The following is a 22650-nucleotide window of genomic DNA, read 5'->3' on the forward strand; positions in this document are numbered from 1 at the left end:
TGGGGCAGGTCCAGAATCCATTTAGAATATTAGTGGATCTCTTTATTGTGGCTTGGTTTATACAGATACATAAAAATCGCTCGCCCCAAGCTGATTACAATCTTACATCCCCCAGAAAAGGTTCGGATTACAATTCGTTGGGCATAATACAAATATACGTACACATACGGTTTGGATTCGGGTAAAATAATAACTCAACATGTATATATAAACAGAAATTGAAATAGAAACAGATCGAAGCCCGCCGGCCGTGCGGTGCGTGGCAAAACATACAAACTTAGACTAACCGGAAGCGGAAATGGATACGGCGAAGCGGGTAACGGTAGCGTAGCGTTAACGGCTGGCGGGCGTTCGTAATAAAAAACATTTTATTTAGATTACACAGTCGCACAAAAGAAAGCTGGACTCGTAGTTCAAAAGCTGGTTTGTCGTTCAAAAAGTGTCGTTCAAGGTTTAAAGGCTATTCAGTGCTGCCGTCGTTTTTTGGAATCGAATTGCACATTTCCGAAAAAATACATTTAATGACAAAATAAAAAACCAGTTTGGAAATATTTTCCAATTGTACTTTCAGAACGGCAACAGGGGTACTTGTGCATGCAAACATTTTTTTTATGATAGTTCAATTCAAAGATAATCGGACAAAATGCATATTTCGAATCGAAATCAAATTTTTTTTAAAATTTAGATTCCGATTGAAATCAGCAGTGATCGCATCGAATTGAAGAATTAAGTCAAGTGTTTAAGCCCATGAAAAACATATGCAGCTTTCTTTTGTGGGACTGAGTCTTCCGGGTCATGGTCAATCCTCAGGGCGGTCCAAATGGAGACCGCCAACCAAGAAGATCCCATTGAATCCGCTGCGGCCGACGGCGGTCACCCAATCCTCCTTAGCGCGCCAGCTGGATAATCAGGGCGGCGCACATCTCGAAGAACTCCATGGTGTGGTGGCCGGTCGGCTGCAGCGGCATCACCCCAGAAACGCTAAGCGGTGGCGGAGTGAGGCTCTCCATGATGACGTCGTCGCCCTGCTCGACCTCGTCGTTGGTCAGCGACTTAAAATCCAGCAGATAGCTCTTGGCGTCGACCTGGTACAGTTGCAGCGACATCTTCGAGAACTTGCCCGTCTTAACGTTTTGCCGTCGCACCCGCACGTGGTAAGGATTGATGATCTTCCACTCGTAGCTGAGGGCCTTCATCGCCCGGTACACCTCCAGCATGATGTCATTGGGCTTGCTCTGCGACCGGATACCCAAGTGCCACTTGGCGCGCTTGATGGGCGTACCGCCGCGTGCGGTTTTCTCGGGGAATGCTCCGCCGCCCGAAGTCTGCACGGACATGGCCAGCTGGCGGTCCCGCATCGGCGCGATTCGTTCCGGATGTGGCCGAATGGTGCTGCTGGGAGTGCCGCCAGTGGTCGGCGGCACGGGCGTGGCGGAACCCGAGCTGGCTGCAGTACCTCCACCCACGGTCACGGTGGCCAGAGGGGCCTGGTGGTCCATCATTGACTGGGGAACGGGCGGCGGAGGCGGGGGTGGCGGCGAACCGGCCACAAAGAAGTTGTTGATCTCATTTATCTGGTTTGCCGCGTCGTCGGCGAAGCGCTTGTTGTCGATAATCAGATGGTAAGCAATGGCCAGCTGGTCGTGCGGATCGCCGCTGAGCAGCGAGTTGTGCACCTCGGTCTCCTTGACGCCGAACTTAGTGCAGACCTCGGCCACCGCGTAGGTGTCGATCACATTGGAGTCCTGCTCAATGGACGAGGGGAATAGGTAGGCCGGAAGGTCCTTTTGGAACCACTCGTGCTTCTTTATCTCCTCAATGTTGGCCCGCTTTAGCGGGTCCACCTGCAGCATCTGGCACACCAGGTTAACCACCTGCTTGTTGAGGTACTCGGGTATCGGGAAGATGCCCGACTTAATTTTGCGGAACAGCGTGGGAACGTGCTCGTCGTCGAAGGGCAGAGTCCCGCACAGCAGGGCATACAGGATGACGCCACACGACCATATATCTACCTCGGGTCCGGCGTAAAGCTTGCCGGAGATCACCTCTGGGGCCGCGTAGTTAGGTGAGCCGCACGAGGTGCGCAGGAACTCACCGTCCAGCATCATGTTCGATAGTCCGAAGTCTGCGATCTTCACGTGCATGTTGTGGTCCAGCAGCAGGTTCTCCGGCTTCAAGTCCCGGTGCACGATCATGTGCCGGTGGCAGTAGTCCACGCCCGATATGATCTGCTGGAAGAAGCGACGCGCCTGATGCTCCTGTAGCTTGCCGTGCTTCACGATGTAGTCAAATAGCTCGCCGCCGCTAACGTACTCCATTATCATAAATATGTCCGAGGGCGTGGAGATGACCTTAAGGGAAATAAGGAATCCTTTAGTGGGAGTTGTAAGGAGGGTGACAGTGTTATGGATGTGTTTACTAGTTTCCGTAACTCAATATTTAAATTGCCAGACCGAAATCGCTTAAAGTTTTCTTTGTTTTATTGATAAGTAAAACTCTTCTTGACAAAATGATCTTGTCGATGGGAATACACCACTTTGAGAGAATGTGATCTTAAGTAAAATCGGAACGAGTCGGAAGTGTTTATTATTAGAAAAACTAAATCATAATATGGTCGGCTTTAAAAGTTGCAAATGTTAGAATTAGACAACAAAGATACGATATCTGCACATTTAAATTTTGTATTTGGGAAATTTGCTCTTTGCTCCTGTCTCCAAAGTAATCCGATGGTATTAACCCGCTACCTCATGAAAATCTTTACAAAAAAAATAAAACCTTTTTAAAGAAAATCTATATTTGCACGTTTTATTGAAAAAAAATTTACGGTCTATATAATTAGTTGTCAATTTTGCAATAAAGTAAATCTTTAAAAATTTACGAAACAGTGAAAATACATTATTTTATAAAAGAAAGCTGCATTTTAATTTCATTTATTTAAAAAATATATATAGCAGGGAAAATGGCCGATAGCAACAGCGTTCGCTTAAATACAGTTTTAACAAGAAAAATGTATTGAAAATTATAAAAAAAACTTTGTATGACTCCGTATGCGGCAGAGGGGTAATTTTGTTTATTTGAATCATGTTTGTTGTGTTTATATGGTCAGCGGCCTTTTCGTAAGAAAACTAGTGCCCCAGTTTCTGCGGTAATTTCAGAAACCCTCGGTTGATTTTGTATTTAGTTACTATTTACCCTGCTCGCTTGACGAGTTTGATGATAAATATCATTGTTGATAGAGAGCGCGAGCCGAAAATTACTGGGGATCACAATTCTACCAAACAATTCGCTCCAATCAATAAATGGTACTTAATAGGACGGAGTGGAGTGTTTATATGGGTGTTAAATGGGTGTGGGAACGTAGCTGACCACAAACAACACCCTTCTGGTTTATATATCAGATATCTGTGGGAAGTCTGGTTCCCCGTACCGCAGGTATTGGCTCACCTGGTACAGCTTGATGATGTGTGGATGGCGGAAGAGCTTCAGGTTCTGGATCTCCCTCCGGATCTTGCCCACGACGTCCAGGCTTTTGATCTTCTGCCGATTGAGTATTTTGACCGCCACCTTGACGCGGGTGATCTGGTGCTCGCCTATCTTAACCTTGCCGAAGGTGCCGGTGCCCAAGGTGGCGCCCAGCAGGTAGTGTCCGATCTTGACCAGCGGCTGCCCATTGGCGCTGCCGGCGGCCACCGCCTCAGCGGCCGCTGCCCTCATCTGGGGCATCTCGAACGGGTAGCTACCACTGGCTCACTGGACTTTTGAAGGGTGTTCCTCCGCTGCGGGGAAGGTCGTTATCGTTTATTGCGTAGTCCGACGAAACAACAGAAAGCTACTCACGTTACGCTCTTCCTGTCCGCCGTGCAGCCTCGTCCGGACTCGGATGTGGATGTGCGGATGATCGCAGAGGTGCGGGAGCGGTGGCGTTGGTAATGGTGTAGGCCTTATTTCCTGGTTTCTGTTCGTCCGCGGCAACGAGACTCTCCGCTCGGCTTTTCTTTTTCTTCGCGTTTTGCTTATTTAATTGACATTGGAAGGCGCTGGCGCTTCCCAGTGGCTTCCAACAACAGAACAATCGTTCCAGCAGCTGATTCGCGCTCTCTCTTTCTGGCCTTCCAGTGCCTATCGATAACTATCGGCAGGGCTGACAGGTGCTCAGCAGAGGTGGCGCGCAATTCAAAAAGGAAATATCTGTTATGAGGAAAAAATTTAAGCCCGGCTGTCAGTAAGCGAGCGAAAATCCTAGTCTGTGCCTGATTCAAAATTTTGAACTCCAATTGAAAGGGAAAACATGCCGGCATTGTGATTAAAATACACATTTATTACACCAATTTTAATTTTTCATAGGGCCTTTGGCTTGGACACTGCATATATATACATCTATTCACCGAGGAAGTTTAAGTATAATTCGCTTGATCCAGGCGCATAAATATATTAGCGGTTGCCCCTGTTCGCGTGTGTCTGTTAGGTGTACATCAACATTTAAATATCAATTTATCAAGAATACTGCCCTAAAAAATGTCAGTTTTATCGCAAAATTCAGTTTCATCGTTTTGGTTGTTCACAAATATGTGTGTATGTCTAAATTTGTATTTTTAGTTTTAGTAGAGTGCCACAGCTTCTTGCTTTCACCTGTCGAATAGGCCCGCTTAAGGACTAGTAATAGTTGTTTAAATACGTAAATATGAGGACTAAAATTCAGCTAGGCGAAATAACGAACATCTTGGCTATTTATTTGCTTAGCCTAACATCAATGTACATCAATATCTGTAACTATAAGCTCCGTTCCGCACTTATCTCATGTACTGCACTGTACTGTGCTGACTGTACCTCGCATCTCTCTCTCTCGCTCTCTTCCGCTGTTGATGCCATCTCGCTTGCAGGCTCAAGAATTCGGTTTGTGTTTGTTTATTACGAATTAACTTTAAAATTTAAAGTTTAAATACATGTGTTTTCGGTTTTTCTTCCGCGCGCTAAGTTTAGTCTGAAAAAAAACGTTACCTTAACTATGATTATGCTACGAGACTAGGTTTTACGTTTAGAGATTATGAATATTTAAAAAAAAATAAAAAAAATGTGGACTTCTGGGTCCCACTGGTATGCTGGTTGGAAAATTTCAAATTTATTTCATATTCAGCGATCTTCTTGTCGAGTTTTTGTTGAAGTTTTACGGGGAATCGGGTGTTTATACATTTATATATATTTATCTAATATATAAGTGTGTTGTTTAGTGTAGAGTGTTGTGGGTTCTTGGTTATACATTAATAATTTATTATTATGTAGTAAAAAGCAAGTTCCGCGAACGAACCCTTGTTCTTTTTGTGGTTTCCTTAAAAGTCTACAAATTAACCGTCTATTCAGAGCAAGTCATCCGCTGTCCGCATGTCATTATGTCCGTTGTCCGTCCTTACCGGTCGGAAGTGTCACCGTACTCTTGTGTTAAGTTAGTTAAGTTTCTGTATTGTTTCTTGTCTCTGTTTGAATTGCTGCTTGTTTTGCTTGGGTTTTTGTATGCTCTTCATACAAATTCATTGGAATTTTATCTTACTTTGCTTAAAAATTCGCATAGTAGTGCATTTTTTTAATCTTTATCGCGAAATCATCAAATCATTCATCAAGGATTCGACTCCGACCGTCTTTATATATGTGTGGTTGGGGATTGTGTGGGCTTGTGTACTTTGGAACATTATTTCTTACATCTTATTACACGCTACGCATCATCAAACTTGCTTGCCTAAAATCTGTGATAGTGTTCTTTCTGTTCTGCTCATGCCTGTCGTGCATCTCTTGTTTGCCTCCTGCTGCCAATGCTTGGATTTGCTGTTCCTGGCCAGTGTAGCTTTGGGTTTTATAGTTTGGACTCAACCTTTCCTGGCTCTCTGACATGGATATACATATACGGGTTACAACATACATACATACACATAGAGAGACGCAGAGAGAGCGAGAGAGTTGGCTGTTATTGGATTTGGATTATATCTTAGTTTTCTTGCGATTTTGCTCGATCTTTTGATCTTTTTCTATTCGGAGCTGCCACCGCCTGCGCGCCCGTTGTGCCCGCCACGTCCGTCGCCCTCTCCATCTGCCCCGCCTTCTTCGCCGTCTCCGTCTACCAGCGATGCATTGCTCATCTGGGCAATCAGAGTCATGGCATCCGTGTGCTCCTCTGGCATCGTTGGCTCCTGGTAGCTCACGTACACCAGCCCCATGGCACACATCTCGCCGTTGGCCGTGTCGTAGTAGGTGACCGAGTTGACCAGATCTTCGTTTATGTTATAGAAACTCATGCAACCGCCACTCACTCCCACATCAGGACTTGCTTCCGGGATAGGGACAGGGAGTGAAACGGGTGGAGCTAAAGCTAACTCGGAAAATTGCGATGTGGCTTCTGGGTAGGTGGGTATGACTATTGCTGTGTCAGCAACTGGATCGGAAAGAGCCAACACAGCTGGGTAGGCCGTAATTGTGGTTGGCAGAGAGCAGGAGGCGGCTGATAGATAGGTGGCGACTGGAAAGTAAAGCGGCACTAGGTAGTCGGAATGGGATCTATGACCGAATGTGGGTGATATCTGGTTGTTCTGCTGGCTTACGGGCGGTGGTTCATACTGAATCTGCTGCTGCAGTTGCTCTGGTTGTTCTTGTTGGGGCTGTGGCAAGTGCCATTGCCTACAGGTTGCGGCTGGCTGGGAAATCGGCTGCAAATCGGCAATGGCAGCATGAACACTTCACCTGTGAGATGCAGCTAATATCGTGTAAAGAAATTAATGGCGTTTAAATAAATTTCTGTGCATGGTTATATGGATGCGGTTTTTGAGATCGTGTTGTTCTATTAGATCTACCTCTGTGCGCCATGTGGTGGAAGCCACCACCGCCTCCACCGCCGCCGCCGCCTCCGTGGATGGGCATACCCATGCCCATGCCCATTCCCATGTTTACGCCCATGCCCATGTTCATGCCCATCGGGTGCATTTGCTGCATGTGGTGGGGATGCGGACCACCCATGTTATGGTGGTTGTTGTTGTTGTTGTTGTTATGATGGTTATTGTGGTGATTGTTGTTGTGGTTGTTGGGATGGTGGTGCTGCATGTGGTGCAGCGGCGGATGGTGGTGCGGGTGCTGGTGGGGATGTTGTTGCTGATGGTGATGCGGCGGCAAATGCGGATTATGGTGGTTGTTGTGGTGGTGATTATTATGGTGATGTGGCGGCTGCATCGGCCCATTGGGACCCATGTGCGGCGGGCCACCGCTTCCTCCACCGTTGCCACCTCCGATCTGGGACATAAACTGGGCCGCTTTGGCCTTGCCGTGCTCCTCGGCGAGGCGCACCCAGATTGGCTGGGATCCGCCTTCCGGCACCGTGTTGTTTAGGGCTTTAATCGCCTCCTGAGCTTCTTCGCGCTTGTTGTAGCTGCAAGTAAGAGAGTGTGGGTTTTAAATAATGTTGGCTAACTATCTTTATTGGGGACATTTTAAGTTCTTAAAAATTTACCACAGCGAAAACATTTAACGCAAAATTGCTATAATGCTGATCGTCAAATATTTTATCTACATTTAATTCATACCTCAACGGACATAAAGTTAAAGTATGCACGAAGTGGTTTAACTTAAATTTTAATTTCCTTCTTATAAAACATTCGAATAAAAGTGACTTTCATTCATACATATAAATACCTCTAGCTCAAAACCAGGCACCACACATGATATAAAATGTTGTATAAATGATTTATTATAAAAATCAGAAATATGAAGTAACAGTTATTCGATGATTTGTATTAAAACCAGAAAGAAAACTTCGCAAAGCCGAGGTTTATGTACCCTTGTAGCTATAACAAACATTTAATATTGAACGACTCGAAAACATATCGTTTCGTCGATTTCCCGACAAATTTTGAATGGTTTGATTTTTAAAAAAGAACAAATGTGTTTTTGAAGTCGTATAAAATATCTGTGTCGAGTTTAATTCGTTTATGTTATAATTGTAATCAGATTTCAGTTATTTTATATTCTGTGTGGTTAAAAATATATTGGATATTTTATTTTTAATTTTAATAATACAAATTATGAAAAGACATCACAAATTTACAGTTATTTCCGATTTTTATCAATCTAATCATTATCAACTGAAACTTCTTAGGATACACTAGTTAAATTATTAATAATTAATTGTATGACTTGAAGCTCATCTGTGTTGTCAAAAATCTACACCGAATTAAATAAAAGGTTTAGTTTGATATCTGGGGCATCCTGGATACTAATCGGGAAGTTTGACCCATTTTGCTCTTCACGTATGTATCCCTTACTCACCGCACAAAAGCGACGCCGCGCGGACGTCCGGTGAGCTTGTCCCGCAGGATGTTGCGCTGTACAATCAGGCCGAAGGGCGAAAAGATGCGGTCGAGCATATCATCGTTGATGTTCCGCGAAAGATTGATCACGTACAGGTTGGTATCCTTGATGGACTGCCCACCAGGTCGGGCATAGGAAACCTGTGGGTGAAAAATGCGTCGCAGGTGAGCCAGGGACTACAAGGGGGATGCAAATAAACCCACCTTCAATCGCTTGTTGCGCACATAGAACCCGTTCAGCTTCTGGATGGCGTCCTCCGAGTCCGACTCCATTTTGTAGTCCACGAAGCCGTAGCCGAAGCTGTATCCGGTCTGTTTGGCGTCCCAGGGAGCGGGCATGAAAAGAAGAGGTCGAGACGAGGTTGAGATGCATTCGTGTGTATGCAGCGTGCGAAAGGGACAGCACCTGTGACGTGCAGTTCACCTGGTTCCCTGGGCCACCCAACTGGGCCACACTTGCAAAACCGAAGGCAGTGCCCAACTCACCTTGAAGTCGCGCATAATCTTGCAGGTGTTGATGGGCCCGCAGCCGCTGAAGAGATTGTACAGCTCGCGGTCGGTCATGTCCTGCGGCAAGTAGTTAATGATCAGATTGGTGGCGCTGGTGCGGTCCATCTGCTGTTGCTGCTGCCCGGAGCAATTGTTGCCCTCGTTGCCCTGGCCGTTGTTCTGCTCCTCGTCGCCGGATTGCTCCTGGCCATCGCCATCATTATCACCATCCTCGTGCTGCATGTTGCCGTTGCTGTCCTCGTCCTCGTCGGTGCCCTCATCGCGGCCCACATTATCGGCAGACTCCTGCAGAGATAAAAGGAAAATAAAAATCGAGTGCTGAGGGGGTTTTTATGCTACCCCAAAACTCACCTCCACGTCGGAGGACTGGTCCTCGTCGTGCTCCTGGCCCTGCATCTTCTCCGAGTTGGACATTTCGTTCGATTTAAATCTTTAATTGCTCCTCTTGATTCCTGGATTTTTGCGTCGCAGTTCGCGCCACAAGCTGCAACGATAAAAGAGAGGGCAAACCAATTAGCTGGCAAACAGAGGTGTTGGATTCAGAGTCCTTGCGAGCGAAAGTCCTCGTTGCACGACTGCAGGACGCGGATTGAGCGCAGCTCCGGACTCGAATCCGGAACTGCAGCTCCTCTCGGCAAAATCCGAATATGTGTGTGTACATCTCAACAGCCGAGCAGCCGAGCGGACGAGGAGCGAAGGAGACGGCGCAAGATTAGCTGGAAAGTGGATTCACGGTCGCCCGCCCCTGCGCCCTCCTTTACCCAATTTCAGGGCCCTGATCACCGACCCAGGGTAAGCCTAGTGCTCCATGCAAAACCACAAAACCAAAAACCCTGCTAAAAAACCATACCAACACGAAGCGCACTCACACTTGCACACAAACGCGCACAAACACGCACACGGAGATGCGTTTATGTTAGTTGGCTTGGGGCACCGTGCAGCCCAAGAAAATGAGCAACACGGAATAAGTGCGGTAAGCGCGGCGTTCTTTAGGAAAAACCATTGGTGGTCACGGAAAGTAGTTGCACTGGCGCACAATACTCACTTTTCACCAATCAGCTTCACTAACTGCACCAGAAAACAGCGGTTTTTTGGGTTTTGTGCACTTTTCCCGACGATTAGAGGTGAAAAACCATCGATGCCAGCATCGGTGTCATCGATGTTTTCAAGCCTAAGGTGATATCAATGTTTCTTGGGCCGTCATCGATATTTTTCCATCTCCAACGAGTATCGAAAATGTTTCTCCAGTTATTGCCCGCACTCTGTTAGTTTCCGGTCCATACCAAATGCACTTTGAACATTGACTGTAAAATATGTTTAAGGCAGGCTTGCACCTTGTGAGGTCAAAAAAATAATTTTTTTTTTTTTTGCAGTTTCGGATACATACATGTTTCAATTTTACTCTCCTTAAATTTCAAGTCGAAATCTCTTGAATTACGAAAGTTATCGAGCGTTTGGTGGACCGGTGTCAAGCGCGTTGCCATTATAGTGCAAATTTTCAAACGCGTTTTTCTCGAAACCATGTTTTCCGAGTTGGCGGAAGTCGTACAAGCCGCAAAAATTGAGCAATCGTCATGAAATTTTTTATACATGTTCCTCAGAAGTATGTGCATGGAATAGACTAGGATCTTTTGAAAATATTAAAAATTGTTTATTTAAAAAAATAATAAGTGACGAAAAAATGAGGAAAAAACCGATTTTTTTTTCAAAAGCTCATAATTTTTGCATTTTTCATGTTTTTTCAATAATCCTAGTTCAAGCCATGCGAACAAGTGTACAGATCAAGAATATATTCGTTTTTTGCGTTTCAGATTATTTCTTAAAATTCCAAAAAATCCGCCATGAGGACGAGTTTTTCGCGGACATGCCGCCATTGTTGGGTACTCCCCCTCCCCCCTTCGCTTGGATCGCACTCAAAAAAATTGTGTAGCTTCAATAAACTGTACCCTACAACTGGCTAAAATTTTATTCCCATACCTACCATACTTTCCAAGAAATAAATTCCAGAAAAAAATCAGGTTTTGGGCGCCAACAAGGTGCAAGCCTGCCTTAATAATCCGCCGAAATATATAATGTAAAATTGAAGGAAATTTTAAAAGGTACAAATATATATATACTTGTAGAGTTGAGGGATAAATATTATTTATTATTATATATTTGCCTGAACACCGCCCAATCGGGCGCTTAATGTAAATAACCACCTTTATATTTGATTGTTTTTCATAATTAATTTGACATAATTAATAAAGCAACTCCATTTTATTTTTAAGATCGATAAAACAGAGCTGTGTTGAAACACAACGTTTTTCTAACAGAAATGTTAAGACGCACCATTGGCGGCTAATAAGATTTTAAAACATGGAGGTTGTTTAAAAATAAAAACATCAGTATTTTTTTTGATAAATAATTAAATTTACCTCCAAATTATTTCAACTGTAGAAACAATAAAATGAAACAATTTATGATAATAGTTGAAACAATAAAAGAACTCTGGATAGCAATCTAGGTGAACGCTTTATTAACACAAGAAAATTAACGTAATTTAAGGCCTTAAACGCTAACGAAAACCCTATATCTCATTTGGCATTTCCGAGTCCTACTCGTGGTGCGAGTAGTGCTCCAAATGGTGCACCGGCTCCTCATAGTGGCCGTGCTCGTGGACGTGCGACTCGCTGTGTGACTCCAATACCAGGCCGTGGTTGTGGTTGTGCTCGCTCTTCGGGTGCAGGATCTTCAGCTTCTGCTTGGTGCCGCCGATTTCGATGGGCTTCTTCACTAGGTGCTGGTCCTCCTTCTTGATGTAGACGGGCACGGCGTGGTAGTGGTGGAACTTGACGCTCTGGTGCGACGTGGCGTGCTTATGGTCCACCTCGTGGTGCAGCTCCGTCTCCTCGTGCTCCGGCTCGTACTGGTCGTGATGCTCCGTCTCGTGATGCTCGTACTCCTCGTGGCCCTGGTGGTAGTCGTGGATCTTCAGAGCTCCACTAACGGCAAGTAGGGCCAGGCAGGGAATCTGTAAGAGTATTAGCAAATATTTTTGATTTTAAAAATGGTATTTGGTTATAGAATTTTGTCTTAGGAATCCCAAATTTAAGATCGATTTTTTTAAAATTTTTATAAAATATTTCCATTAAGATTTTTAAATTTAAAATAAAAGATAAACCAAATTAAATATTAAATTAGGTATTTTACAGTTAAATGAATCACACAATGCAATAAAGACGATATTTATTATTTACGCTTTTTGAGTTTATGTTGACGCTCTTATTTCAAAATAATTCAATCACATCTTTTAAGATTCTTGTATTTCCTTGTTATTTGTAACTACAAGGCTTTAAAAAATATAAATTTAAAGAGTGCTTTAAGTGGAGAATCCTTTGTTTTTATAAAGTTTTAGTCCTGGTATATATAGTTATATATTCCAATGCTTACAATAAATTTCAGCATGGTTTTGCGGATGTTCGTTTCACACACTGAATCACAATCAAAAAAATATTCAAAGCTGTAGACCGTTACGCGAAGTGGCCTCCTTAGCAGTGGCGGGCTGAATGTAGCTCTGTGTTCGGGACCAGATTCGATTTATACCCGGCCCAAAGCTGGCCAACCTGTGGCAAGCGAAATGTGAAATGTGCAACAGCAACACGACGGCAACGAACTTCAGCCAAAGTCGCGGGCTGTTGTTGTAATTTATGGCCGCTGTCTGCCACAATTGTTTGGAAAATTCGAAAATTCGGCACGGGCATTCGTAAATAGGTGCGTGCGATAGTGGTCCAATAAAGGCGAATTACGTATACGGCATGTGGCCTTTACTGCTGCTGCGGCCAGTTTCCTGCACAAGAAAAAACCAGTTGGTAATTAACGGGTTAACAACCACCCAACTACAAACCAGTCCCCAGTCATAGATTCGATGCAAGTGCAAGGCAATAAGGGGCACAAAAAAAAACGAAAATGGAAAAAAACCAAAGAGAAGGCCAATGTAATCGATGCCAATTGGTTATCACTTAAATAGTTGTGATCAAAAATGATGGGCACAGGGTTTCGCATTTCTTTTAACTATATTTTCGTTCTTTCTTATTTTAAAATCTGAATTTTAAAGAGACAAATATATTTATAATATCTGTTATTACTATCTGAATAAGGTTTCTTTAGGCAATCGCCAAGTGCTTTCCCAATTCTGACGATAGACAGCTTCCGCGCTGCTGCCGACTGTTGCAACTATTGATCCCCTTGATGGGCCAGTCTCCGATGATGAATGATGGATTGAGTTGGGGTAAGGGGCTCTTTCAGTGGAGATTGCTGCCAACTGCAAGTGCGTTCCCCTCGTAGGGGCGTGGCAGGTGAAAGGTGAGTATACTCTTAGCGATAATTGCCGCCGGCTTTCCACATCCATTCGATCCCATTTGAATCGAATGAGCAATTAAAATGCAGCACAACACCATTAGATAATGGCTCAGCGGCAGTTGAACGACTTTACATGGGAAGCTCGCGAAAAGGCCCAAAATTCATTCCGTTCCCAATGTGAAAAACAACTGCAGCCGATTTGTGGGTTAGTGTGCTCTGGGCGCACACGAAATGGCGGCTGTGTGCACATATAATCGATTTGAAAAGTAAAAGTAAACTGCTTTCCAAGCCCCACGATTTGCATAACAGCCATAACGCACCACGTCACCACGCCAGTCTGCAAAAATTCATGTCCGACATGCACACGACTCATACCGCTTTGTCGAGCTTTGTCTCGCCAGCAAAGAGCAGTTTTAATTATAGATCTGGTGATAAATCGCTTTATATAACACCCAAATCGGCAGGAAGCTCTCCTCCCATTGCAAAATCAAAGAGAAACACGCCAAGATTAAGCGATCACCGATCGGTTAAGTAATATATCGGCTATGGGCAGTCCTCCCAATTTTAGCGTATCCTGAGAATATCAATAAAAATGATGCCAAATAAAATTGATTGAAAGCTAGTCAAGTAGTTTTATTGTCAAACGCTTTTGAATTAATTAAAGAAATGTATGTAATATATGTACAACAATAATTTTTTACATAGTTACACAATTATTTTATTTTATATCTACATAAATATGTATGTACGTTACTCAGCTTTTTGCGTCTTTTTCCCGCTGCGTAGTGTGCATCTCTGGTTCTGGGAACAATCGGCACTAGGAGCGCGTGCGCAGCTTTGTTTTAACGGTAAACCCAAGGCATTTAGCAATCTTCCCCCAAAGCACTCTGCACTCGACATGGATCTGGGCGACTCCAAGCTGCGGGCGGTCCGCGTACTGGGCCAGGGAACCTTCGGTCGAGTGTTCCTCTGCCATCAGCAGGAGGGACGCGGTCAACCTGACCGGAGGGTGTGCGTCAAGCGGATCATCGTCCGAAACCCCAAAGCTGAGCTCGGACTTATCAAGGAGGAGGTGTACATCATCTCGCAGCTGCGCCACCCGCACATCGTCGAGTTCCTGCGCTCCTTTAGCCACGCGGGCACGGTTAACATAGTGATGGAGTACGTGCCCAATGGAACCTTGAGGGAAGTCATCCAGCAGCTGCGCCCGGGAACGGGAGGGGTCCATCAGGAGCGGTTATTGCGCTACTTCCGCGACATGGTCGTGGGCCTGGAGTACCTGCACATTCGCTGCGTCATCCACCGGGACGTCAAGCCGGAGAACATGCTCCTCGACGCCACTGACCGCGTCAAAATCGCCGACTTTGGGATCTCCAACGTGCATGCGCCCAGCACCCAACTGCAGGCGGGCATGGGTACACCCATGTACATGGCTCCGGAGACGATGTCCACCCAGGGAAAGGTTGACTTCAAGTCGGACGTGTGGTCGCTGGGGCTGGTCGTCTACGAGCTGTGCCTCGGGCGCAGCCCCTTTGCCGCCCTGCTCGACAAGAACGCCACTCCAGTCCAGCTGCACGCCGTGGTTCAAGCGCTGGTCCGTCCCCGGCTCGACTGCCAGCTGATTCGACGACTCTACGATCCCATGTGGGCACACGTCTGTGAGCTGATGGTCGTATACGAGCAGGAGCTCCGCGTCTGTCTGCCTGATCTCTTCCACGTGGACGGCAGGATCACTGCGGCGCTGTATAAGCAGTACTTCAGCTACAGCTACTAGCGAAGGCTAATTAGAAGAAAGTGTAAAGCCTGTGATTCCCTAGAGCTGCATAGGAAAACCTCAAAAAATGTCATGATTGTACTTTTAGACTTAAGCAATAAACTAAGTTGTGGACTGTGACCTGCGGGTGTTTATGTTCCTACTAAGGATTTCTTCCATTAAAAATTTAGAAAACCAGTCTGGGCGAATGTCATTTACTTATTTATTAATTTATTGTTTTCTATCTATTAAACATTAATGCTTCTGGCCCTGCTGCTGCTGCTGGATCTTTCGTTTCAGGCTCTTGACGAGGGCATTCTGCTCCAGTTGCTGCTTGCTCCGCTTGGGGGCCACCGGTTCATCATCATCCGCACCTCCGTTGACAGCGCCGCCATCCACTTGCTCTTGTCTGCGCTTCAGTTTCTCGCCAATGATCTGCTGCATGCCCTTGGTGGGCTTGTAGTGGGAGTGAGTGGGATCGATGTTGAATTCGTGGGACTTGTAGACAGCCTTAAAGCGCGTATCGTTCAGGTCCACCTGAAAGTCGTCGTCCGGCTTTTCTGACTCCTGTGGCTTGTTCTTTGATTTCTTCAACTGCTGCCGACGCTTTCGCTTGGTACCGCCCGCTTCCTGCTCCTCCTTTAGGATCTTGGACAGGCTGAAATGCTGCTTTTCGTCCCGTCCGTCGCCATCGTCCAGCAGAAGTTCCAACTCCTTCTCCTGCTGCTGCGCCTTGGCATCCTCGTCTTTATCGGCCTTTCCCCGCTTCTTCTTTTTCTTCTTGTCCTGCTTTGACTTTGGCGGAGCATAGTCGCCATTAGCGAACTCCTCGGCGAAGTAGGCGTCGTTTAGATCAATGCCGTCGGGCACTATGGAGGCATCACTGTCATCACCAGGATCCTCTCCCCTGGCCTCGATCTGGCGCTGGCGACGCTGTTCCTTGCGCTGCTTGTTCTTCTCGCTGCGCTTCTGTATCACCTTCTCGATAGGCGTAAGCTCGGCTTGGGTTTCCTGCACTTGCTGCTCCTCTTCTTGCTGAGACTCCACGTTCCAGGTCATTTCCATCTCGTACTTTTGCTCCTTTTCTTGCTTTTCCTGCTGCAGGATGTCAGCCAGCAGGTTCTTGTATGTGGCAATGCGCTCTTGCTTTGAGGGCTTCTTGGCAATTTCCTTCGATTCCTTCGACTTCTCTGGTAGCTCGCCTTGAGCTGGCTGCTCATCTCCCGAGTCCTCCTCACTGCTGTAAGCCACTATTTGGCGCAACTCCTTGTCCGTAAGCTTGTCAACCTGACCGCTGGAAAGCTTGTCGCCCAACTCTCGCCGTTCCAACGCCGTTTCGTCCCAGGTCAGATCCACCTTAGCCTGCTGCAGTGCCGTGGTTGTGAACTGGCGCGGTTTATAGCTGCTAGCATCCGGTAGCTCGTGGCATTCGTCCGATGGCGTGTCCTCCTCGAACGAAGTGTCGTCCGGGATAAAGCGCAAGTCCACGCGAGTGGCGGAACTCTCGTACTCAATGCCATCGCACTCCTGGTACACTTTGTCGGCGGTAGAGATGCTGTCGCACTCCACGACGGCGTAATAGTATCGCAGGCGATTTAGCTGGTATTGGCGCAGCTTCTCCATGTGGTAACTCTCGCCCTCCTCCGCGTCGCTGTCCTGCTGATGAACCAACTCCTCGTCAGAGTCGTCTTCCGAATCCTCCCTGCGCTCCACCAGTTCCTTGGGGCCGTGCACCTCCTCCTCGGCCATGCGCTCCTTGCCAAACTGTGAGGGGTAGATCTTCACGCTGAGGATGCTGCCGCCGGGCGGCAGAAACGAGCTCAGCATGACCATCAGGTCCTCGGCCCGTATGCGGTCCCAGTCCATGTTGCAGACGGCCAAGCGGCGGGAGCTCTCCTCGGTGCTTTCAGCATCGTTGTCAAGCTCGCCCCACACGTGGTCTATCTGCAGCTCCGGGCCCTCGTCACCGTCCTCGTCGTCACTCTCCTCCTCGGAGGAGGAGTCTGTGAGAAGGCGGCCCTCTCCGCGGGCGTAGTCTATGTCTGGGTTGGTCAGTCGCTCGCGCAGATTTTGGGGAACCTCAGAGCCATCGCTGTCCAGGACATCATTGCCCAAGTTCTCCTGCTCCTCCAAGTTGGCGATGGCCAGCTCCTCGGCCCGCTGCTCCGCTTCCACCTCCGAATCCGACTCCGTTTTGGTTGCCTCCTCTGTCAGCTCCTTGGCCTTCTCCTCGTCGGTGTCGCTCTCATTCTCGTCTAGCTCGTAGAACTTCCTTAGGTCCTCGGCATTACTCTTGTTTACCGGGCGGCCGTACTTGTCCACGGTGTACTTTACCTTGAACTTGTCGTCCGTGAACATGCCCTGGAAGCGCTTGTCGATCCGCACCTTACGCTGCACCTTGGGAACACCACGGAACCGCGGGTCGGCCAGGAGGTGCTGGAAACGTGCATCCTGCCAGATTCCGCTCTCTGGATCGGTGCCGCCGACCACGATTACCTGGGCGACCGGGGCCTTCTCCTTAGTTTTCTTAGCGAGTTTTTCCGACTTGTCTTTCTTTTTGGCCATTTCGAAGGCAGTTTAGATGCGATGCAATCAAAAACTAAGTGTCAACACGTGCGGTGGTCGGGAGGTTTCCGATAACCGAAGTTATCGGTTGGGAAAACTTGGAAACAATTTAAGAAAGTGAATTTCTTCTAAATCATATTTTTTAATTTTAATAATATAAATTGCAATTAATGTTTGCTTGGGAAAAAAAATAAAAAAAAAAACACAAATAAAGGATTATGGGGCAGATTATATTATTTTTAAAAAATCCGCCCACTGCTACCGGTAGCGCTGCAGGTGCCCGTCTATCGACTTGGCATAAAAAAACTAAATGCTTAAATTTACATATATATTTTGACAGGGCATTGCAACCAAAAATGAACTTGGAGCGCGAAAAAAAGGGCAGCCTAAAACAAAGAATTCGATGATAATTTTCAAATAGTCCGCCTTTGGTCTCGTCTAGCCCTTTGATAGTCTGCCTATCGCCTATCGCTGTTCACCGAAAAGGTATCGATGACGACTTCTTGTAGTTTACCAACAAGCGAGAGTTTTTATTTAACTTTTTGCGCATTTACCAATCCAAGTCATCCACGTCCGACCAAGACGATGCCCGCCGTTTCCCGCTCCAGCCGTCAGTGAGCCAAATGGGCCGATCCGCGCCGCCAGAGGGTCTACAGTTAATTTTCTAGAGGTTGCCTGCGTGGATGTGCTTGGATGTTATGGTGCAGGAGTGGTTACTCAACGCCAAGAAAAGAAACCAATAAACCATCAGTTAATTGCTGCGATTACACCCGAGTAGTCGCCAGATAACCCGCTTTTTCGGCGGAAAGAACAACAGCACAACGCAAATACCGCTACACGGCAGAAGCGGCAACAACAATAAGCGTGGGAACGAGCGGTACGGGGAAAGCGGACCGGGGATGAGTAATAGCTCGGAAGGTAACGGGACCGGGGGCCGGCGCACCGTTGACTGGCAGAGATTCGGACTCGGAGGCGACGAGGATGGCGATGTAGCGGTGGCCAGTTTCCGCCAGCGGACCAACAACAACACTGGCGGATTCGTGGATTTGGGCAACGAGTATACGTACGCGGCTGGTGGCCACCATGCTTCCGGAGCCAATGAGATCTTTGCGGGCGAGCAGGGCGACAAGCCCTGGTAAGTAACTAGGAATCCCTTTCGGTCTGGATCTCATGCCTAACCCTCAACAGGTGGCGCTCCAACTTCTTTATCTCGCAGCCTGTGCTCTTCGGCACCTGGGATGGAGTGTTCACCTCCTGCCTGATCAACGTGTTCGGCGTGATCGTGTTCCTGCGATCCGGATGGATCGTGGCGCAGGCGGGCATTCTTAACGCGGTGCTGATCATCTTCTGCACGGTGGTGATCGCTCTGGTCAGCGTGCTGTCGGCGATTGGCATCTGCGAGCGGTGCCGCGTGGAAAGCGGCGGAGTGTACTTTCTTATAGCACACACTCTGGGTTCCCGCTTCGGAGGAGCTCTGGGACTGCTCTACTGCTTCGGCCAGGCAGTGGGTTGCGCCCTCAACGTGATGGGATTCGGCGAGTCGATGGCCGGACTCGTAGGACTCGAGGGAAGCAAGTGGGCCATCCGAGGCTTTGCCACAGCGGCTGTGCTCTTGCTGGGCTGCATTAACGTGGCCGGCGTCAAGTGGGTCATTAAGTTGCAGTTCATTCTACTCATGATACTGCTCATCTCGGCGCTGGATTTCATGGTGGGCAGCTTCACCAGCGAGGCCAGTGAGTGTTGTATTTTGGCCAATAAGACAGATTTAAAAACAAGTCTGTTTTTTGGATTATTCTTTCAATGCTTTAAGTTTTAATCTTAACAAACTTGCGGTAATCAATCTGGCTTCCATTTTCTATAATAGGCGCTGGATTTAACGGCTGGATGAGCGGCAACTTTGTGGAGAACCTGTGGCCGAAGTATGACGACGGCTATTCATGGTTCCGGGTGTTTGGCGTCTTTTTCCCCACCGTCACCGGCGTGCTCTCGGGCATCAATATGAGCGGGGACCTACGCGCTCCCTCTACGGACATTCCAAATGGCACCCTGGCCGCCTTCGGCACCTCGTAAGGATCTTTTACTCTAAGAAATCTCTTGGCAATACCTATTGATGTCTCATTACTTTGCAGAACGTTCCTGTATTTGGTGTTTGTGCTGTTTTTGGGTGCCACCTGCCTGCGGGACAACCTGTATACGGATTACATGATCGCCGTCAAGGTGTCGGCCGCGCATTTCCTGCTGCTGGCTGGCATCTACGTGTCAAGCATGTCCTCTTGCCTGGGTGCCATGTACGGTACCCCGCGCGTCCTGCAGAGCATTGCCAAGGAGAGCGTCATTCCGGGTATTGATATCCTGGGAAAAGGCGTAAGTATAAAGCGATGATGAGCAATTATATGTATTTTTTGTATAAACATAAACAGAATTATTAATCTTTCCCCCTTTAATTACCAGCGAGGTCCCAACAAAGTGCCTTTATACGCCATGGCCATCGTGGCCTTGGTCACAGTCACCTTCATTATCGTGGGTGACATCAACTTTCTGGCGCCCATCGTGACCATGCCCTTCCTGCTGACGTATGCCTGCATCGACTACGCATACTTTGCGCTTGCCCAGACCTTCGACATTCAGGAGCAGCGCGAGGAACGCTTTCGCATCCAGGCCTCGAGTCCCAGCTACGAGACGCGTCGCTACGGAAGTGTTTCAGACACTGGCAACGATTTGGACCTGCTATTCCCCGATCGGGTGCGCCACAAGAATTTGCAGAGTCCGCAGAACTCACCGCTGCACCAGACCGTACCGCTGGAGTTCAACACCGAGGGCCCCAGCACCTCCCACCAAGCGCATATTTTGAATTCCTCAGAATCGAGGGTGGGCAACGAAGCGGATACGACACTGGCAGTTGAGCAAGCAGCCGGGCAGGGCGCCAGCGAGCAGGATCAGGAGCAGGAAGATGAGGCAGAACCGATTGCACCAATCCGCCCGCCCATCCACTCCAAGACGAAAAACTGGTACTCCGGCTACTGCAACCGGTGGGCCTCATTGCTGGGGGTGAGTCTACAACAAGAAGCTTCATTGGGCTTGCTCATTTGTATCTTCTAATCCCCTTGTAGGCTTTCACCAAGCTGCTGGTCATGTTGCTGGTGAATTGGTACTATGCCCTCACCTGCTTCCTGGTGGTGTTCGTTGTGTGGTTTTATGTGGGTACTGCCAATCCGGCTGTGAAGCCAGGCCTCACTGCGGAGTTTAACTTCTTCGCCTGGCTAAAAAGCGTCATATTCCGGTGCTTCGGGTAAGTTTTAACTGCGACACCGATTACCGGAGTTCCCATCTGAATGCCGTCTCCCTCTTTTTGGTGCACAGCAAACGGATAAATGAGTACGAACAGATCGTGGTGACGCCTTCGTGCCCTGGCGTGGATCTCTCGCCCACGCAGCTCAACGAACAGAATGAGGACTTCCGCCCGCGACCCAACTACCATCACTCGTCCGTCATCGAGGGCCGCCTCATCGATGACATCTAGGATCTGAATTGGGGATCGGCGGGTGGACCAGGGGCGTGGCTGTGGAAAGCAATAGTCGACTGCATTTCTTTAACGCTAAACAATACTAAGCTAAACTAAAGTGAAGTCAAGGCAGCAAAGCAACCAAACTAAACTAAACCCTATACTCTACATATTTATTCGCTATGTATGTTTGTGTATCTGTAATGATGTGTTGGATGTATAGCTAAGAATAGCAACAACTGCGGTCACAATGGTAGCCCCTTAAATTAGATAGTTTTCTTGTTTAAATCATTTTAAAGTCGGCGTGACACATTTTATTGGAATTTTCCCATTAGTGCTCCATATGGTTGAGTTTTTACGCAATGAGAACGTTGAAATTATATAAGAAAATTGCATTAAGCTGTTTTAAAAATTATGAATTATTATTCGGCCTTTGGCAGTAATCAAATTTTTAAAATTAATCAATTGTTAATTTTGTTTTTATAGAAAAAGGGTACGGAGCTGGCTAGGAACATTGAAATGTGATTTAATAAACAAATTTTAGTTTGCTTAAAAATAACTTTTTGGTTTCTGAAGAAGATCGTATTGTTAGAGTTATAAATGATAAGATACAAATCAAAGTTAAAGTTGTGAGGCTTTTATTTTGACCGCAGTTGTTCAGTCCGGTACTAAACACCGCCCTACCCACTTCCCCGCCCACACGCACATACCCAACACCACACACAACAGCTCAAAGCATTTTACTAATTATTTAATTGTAATCTTAAGTTTCGCATGCTTTCGATGTGTTCCTTGATCGCGGAGTTCTGTAAAACCTATTACTTCTTGATCAAAAGCATATAAATTGTTGCTAATTGGATATGTTTCTGGTGTTTCCGCACACAAAACGCATTTTAAAGAGACATATGTGATACTGAGATAATAAGTAAACCAAAAACCGAAACCAGAAATCAAACTCGATGATTTGGCGCCATTGCATTTAAGACGAACACCCAAAAAGCACAATGAAATTGTAAGAGAACATAATCAACATGCCACACAACGCCTAACCTAAGCTGTACCCTGTATTAGCATCTCGATGAACAATAACAGACTTAATTGATAATATAAACCCGTAATTCACGTATTAAATCGGCATAAGAATCCCGCAGATATATCACATAATAATAAACGCACTCTATAAACACCAGAGTGGGTCAATTTGTATGGACCCGAAAATGATTAGAAATCGTAGGGGGAAAGCAAAAAAAAAGTTTGGCGAAGAATCTAATGGTCTAGAACCACGTTTGACTACTATTTAAAAAACTGTAGGTCAAACGGGACTTTATGACCTCTAGTTTCTTCGCCAATATTGCTTGGAATTGGCCATAGAATGAATTCCCTCCTCGATATTAAAGCCCCCCATATACACCCAATTAATGTATATATATCACACACATATTTACGATATATACACCACATGTTGATTAAATGTAACCGACCCAGGAGCGGAAAGGAGATAATGTATATTTAGAAAATATACGCGATCGTATCCTGTTTTTGTACGTGTTTAGCCTAATTAATCTTAGTCGTACGGCAAGAGTGCATCCCACGGAAAACCCGCATGTAATAACAAAATATAACACAATAACTGAAAC

The 22650-nt window shown here is 46.7% G+C and overlaps 6 protein-coding genes across 7 annotated transcripts; 2 read left to right on the forward strand and 4 right to left on the reverse strand.

The window, feature by feature from the left end:
- Positions 1-20: 20 nt before the first annotated feature.
- On the reverse strand, positions 21-4070 carry LOC108042921 (5'-AMP-activated protein kinase catalytic subunit alpha-2). The gene is made up of 3 exons (XM_017121422.2): positions 3838-4070; positions 3445-3776; positions 21-2351 (listed from the first exon to the last, which is right to left on the reverse strand). Exons 2-3 carry the CDS (start codon positions 3721-3723, stop codon positions 888-890), a joined length of 1743 nt encoding a protein of 580 aa, XP_016976911.1. The 5' UTR covers positions 3724-3776; positions 3838-4070; the 3' UTR covers positions 21-887.
- Positions 4071-5095: 1025 nt separating this feature from the next.
- LOC108042920 (sex-lethal homolog) lies at positions 5096-10005 on the reverse strand. 2 transcript variants are annotated; one of them, XM_017121420.2, is made up of 6 exons: positions 9898-10005; positions 9204-9336; positions 8829-9137; positions 8547-8654; positions 8302-8483; positions 5096-7405 (listed from the first exon to the last, which is right to left on the reverse strand). In XM_017121420.2, exons 2-6 carry the CDS (start codon positions 9264-9266, stop codon positions 6769-6771), a joined length of 1299 nt encoding a protein of 432 aa, XP_016976909.1. In that variant the 5' UTR covers positions 9267-9336; positions 9898-10005; the 3' UTR covers positions 5096-6768. The 2 variants fall into 2 exon arrangements, with proteins under 2 accessions (XP_016976909.1, XP_016976910.1); XM_017121421.2 differs by lacking the exon at positions 9898-10005 and adding an exon at positions 9722-9805.
- Positions 10006-11341: 1336 nt separating this feature from the next.
- LOC108042909 (histidine-rich glycoprotein) lies at positions 11342-12491 on the reverse strand. The gene is made up of 2 exons (XM_017121400.1): positions 12285-12491; positions 11342-11865 (listed from the first exon to the last, which is right to left on the reverse strand). Exons 1-2 carry the CDS (start codon positions 12297-12299, stop codon positions 11449-11451), a joined length of 432 nt encoding a protein of 143 aa, XP_016976889.1. The 5' UTR covers positions 12300-12491; the 3' UTR covers positions 11342-11448.
- Positions 12492-13983: 1492 nt separating this feature from the next.
- On the forward strand, positions 13984-15144 carry LOC108042926 (NUAK family SNF1-like kinase 2). The gene has a single exon (XM_017121426.2). The coding sequence runs from the start codon at positions 14092-14094 to the stop codon at positions 14965-14967; it is 876 nt and encodes a 291-aa protein (XP_016976915.1). The 5' UTR covers positions 13984-14091; the 3' UTR covers positions 14968-15144.
- Positions 15145-15155: 11 nt separating this feature from the next.
- Positions 15156-17579, reverse strand: LOC108042925 (pre-rRNA-processing protein esf1). Its single transcript, XM_017121425.2, has one exon. The coding sequence runs from the start codon at positions 17509-17511 to the stop codon at positions 15202-15204; it is 2310 nt and encodes a 769-aa protein (XP_016976914.1). The 5' UTR covers positions 17512-17579; the 3' UTR covers positions 15156-15201.
- Positions 17580-17978: 399 nt separating this feature from the next.
- On the forward strand, positions 17979-22202 carry LOC108042927 (solute carrier family 12 member 8). The gene is made up of 7 exons (XM_017121428.2): positions 17979-18646; positions 18700-19244; positions 19376-19577; positions 19641-19875; positions 19963-20559; positions 20622-20800; positions 20872-22202. Exons 1-7 carry the CDS (start codon positions 18411-18413, stop codon positions 21029-21031), a joined length of 2154 nt encoding a protein of 717 aa, XP_016976917.1. The 5' UTR covers positions 17979-18410; the 3' UTR covers positions 21032-22202.
- Positions 22203-22650: the final 448 nt, after the last annotated feature.

This window comes from Drosophila rhopaloa, unplaced genomic scaffold (assembly GCF_018152115.1).
Source record: "Drosophila rhopaloa isolate 14029-0021.01 unplaced genomic scaffold, ASM1815211v1 contig_3, whole genome shotgun sequence".
NCBI lineage: Eukaryota > Metazoa > Arthropoda > Insecta > Diptera > Drosophilidae > Drosophila > Drosophila rhopaloa.